The sequence below is a fragment of the Vanessa atalanta genome, chromosome 27 (assembly GCF_905147765.1).
Source record: "Vanessa atalanta chromosome 27, ilVanAtal1.2, whole genome shotgun sequence".
NCBI classification, from domain to species: Eukaryota; Metazoa; Arthropoda; class Insecta; order Lepidoptera; family Nymphalidae; genus Vanessa; species Vanessa atalanta.
In genome coordinates this window covers 3,965,202-3,969,999 of record NC_061897.1, presented here as the reverse complement: position 1 = coordinate 3,969,999, position 4,798 = coordinate 3,965,202, and the positions used below count along the sequence as shown (strand labels likewise).

The window sequence follows — 4,798 nt, the reverse complement described above, 5'->3', positions numbered from 1 at the left end:
TTAAAATGTATTTATCAATTTCTTTATCATATCAACAGATTCGTTGTCCCCGATGTTATCAATTAACGCCATAGCTTTAGTCGCGTGATCTTCGTAAAGCATCTTAGTTTTATCGACGGCGTCCGTCTTTAGAATATTAAACTTTAAATCTTCATAATCGACATCGTTTACGTTATTTTTCGCTTGGTCTATTATTTTATAGAGTTCCGGGTTACCTTCCAATGCAAATAACACAGGAGCGCTTGCCAAGCAAAACTGCGCTTTATTATCTGATGTTAAGTTCTGTAATTCAGCAGCAGCTTGCCAAGCCAGGCCAACATGGCAGCCGAATTGGTAGGCGTAGTTTTGATTTTCGCGGCTCTCTTTACCAAGGACCATTGCTGATTGGCATCCTCTACCGAGTAGACTTACGCCGTTGTAGACAGTTCGTGCAGTCCATTCTTTTCTTGGCTTACCCAAGACATTATTTGCTGTCATTGACGTTGTATCAAATGTGAAACTAAAATCGTCGTTGGCTAACTTAGGTTTGCCAGGTAAAGGCATGTTTTGTTCGTCTCTGTCACCAAAAAATTCGCTCTCAGATAAATCTTTAAGAGCACTCGATACTATATAAAGAACATCAGCGTTTCTTAGTCCAGCGAGCATGGCGTTTGCTGTGACGAGGAGATAATCCCCAAGTAAAATAGCAATTTTATTCCCGAATATCGCCGATTCGGTACTTTTCGATCGCTTTGCGAAAGGTACGTTGACTATACCGCGGTGAATAAGATGTCCAGTCCGCATCATTTCCGTCAGCTCAGCTAGCTCCCTTTGTTGTTGATTTATTGCCTTCGAATTTGTGCTCGACGATTTTACGGACTTTGATAGCAGGAGAATGACGAGGCCCCACGGTTGGAGATTCTTGCAGTCCCCATACAGCACGTTCTTCGCTGTTTGCATCACAAGCTGGTTGCTGCCGATCTGAAATTTTATTATTAAATGTTTTAGAAAACTCTGATGTTCCAAATCTATCGCATGGATATATTAACAGAAAAATAAGTAATAAGTATTGTTTCCTAAAGATATCTTGATATATAGGCTGCCTAATACTAACAAACTCTCACACTTTTACACGGATAAAGCCGCAGATGGAAGTTATATTAAGAGGTGGATAAACGTCGTTAAAACTGCTTGTTAACGACACGTATATTGCGAGGAAACCTCACATCAACTCATAAAGCATAGGGATGCTTTATAACAGTGGAGAAAAATATCACAGATTCGTTCAGAACATCAACTCACTCCCCGATAAGATCAAGAATAGAACAAGGCCCACTATAGATAACAATCTCTTAAAAAAAATTAAATAATCATTTTACAAGGTTTATTTTAGCTTAAGTCCTAATATATTTCTAAAATAATATTTAGATTTTCTTATGTATTCCTCTCTGAACCACACTATGTATTAGTGTACTTAGTTTTCTTTAACAACAAGAAGACAAAATACAATTAAACAGCATCTGACATCAAATTGACCCAATATCAGAGTATGAACCTACGACACTCATTTGAGATAAATATCTCAAATGTTCAAAAAGTAACTGCAGAGTTTCTTGTCGGTTCTTCTCGGTAGAATCTACATGCCGAACCGATGTTAACTTTACGTTTAATTTAATGTACAATTCTGTGAAATTGTGATTCAAAAGTTCTTGTAAAAACCTGCTTGATTAAAGTATATTTTGACAAATGGCGTTTCGAACATCGACGAATTGGAACTTTGGATGTCAAATTAAACTGGATATATGTAGTTAAGTGTAATAGTGTGGTATTATAAATGAAGATATATTTATCAAGAACATATTAGTAGTGTATGATATAGCTGAGATATTCACTAAGTCGAGTTGTGTGTACACCGGTTTTCATGGGTACGCCACCACGAGGTCCCGATTTCGATTCACGGTCGAGTCGATGTAGAAAAAGTTCATTAGTTTCCTATGTTGTCTTGGGTCTGGGTATGTGGTACCGTCGTTGCTTCTGATTTTCCATAACACGAGTGCTTTAGCTACTTACATCGGGATCAGAGTAAATTATGCGATGTTGTCCAATATTTATTTATTAACACGTATATTATATTTTCTACGTTATATAGAATTATGTGTTGTCATATAAAAAAATAAACTTGCTAAATTACGAAATTCGTCCGTGTTACAAATATTTTAAAAAGAAAGCTGATGTTATTTTGGGTTCACGCAAAATCTAGTCAACCTACTGAATATTTTACTTTCACCATAATAAGCTCGTATATTTATTATAATGACTAATATAACGTGCTATATTTTATATATAAAATGTATGTCGTGTCTATCCGAGCTTAAAAACCGGGTAAGTGCGATTCGGACTCGTACACTTCGGGTTCCGTATCACCAGACAGTACTGTAATCTAACAAAAAATTTATTTCTTTCGGATTTTTTTCAAATTACAAGATTCTAAGTCAACGAGATGGCCCAGTGGTTAGAACGCGTGCATCTTAACAGATGATTTCGGGTTCAAACCCAAGCAGGCACCACTGAATTTTCATGTGCTTAATTTGTGTTTATAATTCATCTCGTGCTCGGCGGTGAAGGAAAACATCGTGAGGAAACCAGCATGTGTCTAATTTCAACGAAATTCTGCCACATGTGTATTCCACCAACCCGCATTGGAGCAGCGTGGTGGAATATGCTCCAAACCTTCTCCTCAAAGGGAGAGGAGGCCTTTAGCCCAGCAGTGGGAAAATTTTCAGGCTGCTAATGCTAATGCTAAAAAAGTCAACGAGAAATGCGACAAAAATGACCATATCTTTTGACTGACAACTCAGTATTTGGTATTAATTTCAACCTCTACGCGTTTTTGCGTAAAAGAGCCTTGATGGACAGACAGGCAGACGAACAGAAGAATAACTAAGTAATCATATAAGAGTTCCTCTTTACCTATAGAGGTACGGAACCCTAATTGATAATATTTAAAGTGCTATCACTTTGGACAGATTAACAATGAGGCGCGTCATTGCGCACTACGGGGATTTGTATTCGTTTCTTTCGCTTCACTCTAATGTTCTAATCGCTCCATCTGACTTTTGTTTTTTTTAATCCGACTTAACCTACATAAGTAAAGTTATGATCACTTGTTAACAACTACAGTAAGGAACATAAGTTTACTTTTACGGCGCAGTGGCTAAACGTGATGCTTAACCGAAGATTGCAGTTTTCAGCTTTATGGTACCACTCATATGAGTGATGGAGTATAATGAGTGGTACCATCAAACTGGTAGAAAGTGGATGAGAAGGGCTGAAGATCGGGCTCAGGGCGCCTTGGACTAATACAGGCTGATCATTATGATGATAATGATGGTACCATTTATTATATATACTACATACAAACAGCAATACTTAGTAATTATTGTCTTCGTTTAAAGCGTGATTAAAGCAGAGTAACTACAGACAGGGGACATAACATCTTAGTTCCCAAGGTTGGTGGCGCATTGGCGATGTAAAGAACTGTTAATATTTCTTACAAAGCCAATGTAGTGGTGACCACTTACCATCCATTCACACATCCGACCAATGTTATAAAACACAAATGCAACTGAATTTTCACGTGCGTAATTTGTATTATAAGTAATTTTAGGGGTCAACAGCGCAATGGTTAAAGGGGCGCCTAGCTATGTAAATAGTCGCAGGATCGATCCCGAACCCTAGGTCTATTATCGTCTCCACTCCAAAATCAACCTTTAAGCTTTAATGGATTAATAATACTAGTAAATTAATATAACCTTAAATAAGGGTATTGTTTCTATTCTTTCATGTAAAAAAACACCGTAAGGGACGCTGCTCGGATTCGAATCGGCAACTCTCTACACGTTTTAATCTCTGAGCCATATCGACTTAAAGATTAATTATGTACCAGTTTTTTATCTCGGTTAATATTGTTACAGTATTGTTGTCTTCTATTATGAGTGAGCCAGTGATTAACGTGTGACGTGAAATGTGAGAAACGAGAAAATTACTTTTCTACATTGTTTGTTAATTTAACTTCAAGTATATTAGTCTACTAACAGTTCCGCACAAATAAACTATAAAAAAAACGTACAGTATTGTTAGTAACTATGTAGACATCTTTTTTATAGGGATGTTATAGTTGATGGTTTCCGTTAAGACATTCTTAATTCAAAACTAACAATATATACATATATAAAATATCACTAAAGTTTCATCAAAATCGGTTGAATAGTTCACGAGATTCCAAGATAATAATGTAATGATAAAAACTCACCAATTTCCGTAGATAGAGAGCCAAGTTAGCGAATTCATCACTTAGCAGACATCGCAGATTCATAAAGGATGTCGGATAACCGACCACTTTCTCTGCTTCGCGTATAATATTACTCCAATTTGAAAAAGGAGGTCGCAATAGAACCATAATCTCGTCCTTAGTTAAACTGGCGACCGTTGTTTCTAGGCGTTTTTGAAAATAGAACGTCGAAGCGCGTCTAAAGACGCGGGAAACCGTGTAGGAGAAAGCCATGTTTCTTTTTTTTTTTTTTTATTTCTATAACGGGTTATGCGTGTGGCTCGACAGCCATGCCGTGTTTGAATGTTTAGAAGTTTAAATATTATGACTGTGTTGCTAGCCTTAGAATTCAATTAGCGCGTTTGTGTATTTATTGTTTAAAGTGCTTTATCTAGTTTAAGGTTGTGTTAATATATTTAATCTACTAAGATGTTAGGCTTTAAGTAGACTCCGCTAATATAAATATGTGTTTGAAAATGATATATTTTG

General features: G+C 36.6%; 1 protein-coding gene across 1 annotated transcript; it reads right to left on the bottom strand.

The window, feature by feature from the left end:
- Positions 1–4,543, bottom strand: LOC125074366 (all trans-polyprenyl-diphosphate synthase PDSS2-like). Its single transcript, XM_047685670.1, has 2 exons — positions 4,292–4,543; positions 1–960 (listed from the first exon to the last, which is right to left on the bottom strand). Exons 1-2 carry the CDS (start codon positions 4,541–4,543, stop codon positions 1–3), a joined length of 1,212 nt encoding a protein of 403 aa, XP_047541626.1.
- Positions 4,544–4,798: the final 255 nt, after the last annotated feature.

What these genes read in the sequence shown, in the direction of transcription:
- LOC125074366 (XM_047685670.1), bottom strand. Translation starts at nt 4,543, where the DNA reads ATGGCTTTCTCCTACACGGTTTCCCGCGTCTTTAGACGCGCTTCGACG. An exon ending in CTCTCTATCTACGGAAATTG is followed by an intron (nt 961 to 4,291) that starts GTGAGTTTTTAT and finishes ATAAAATTTCAG; the next exon opens with ATCGGCAGCAACCAGCTTGT.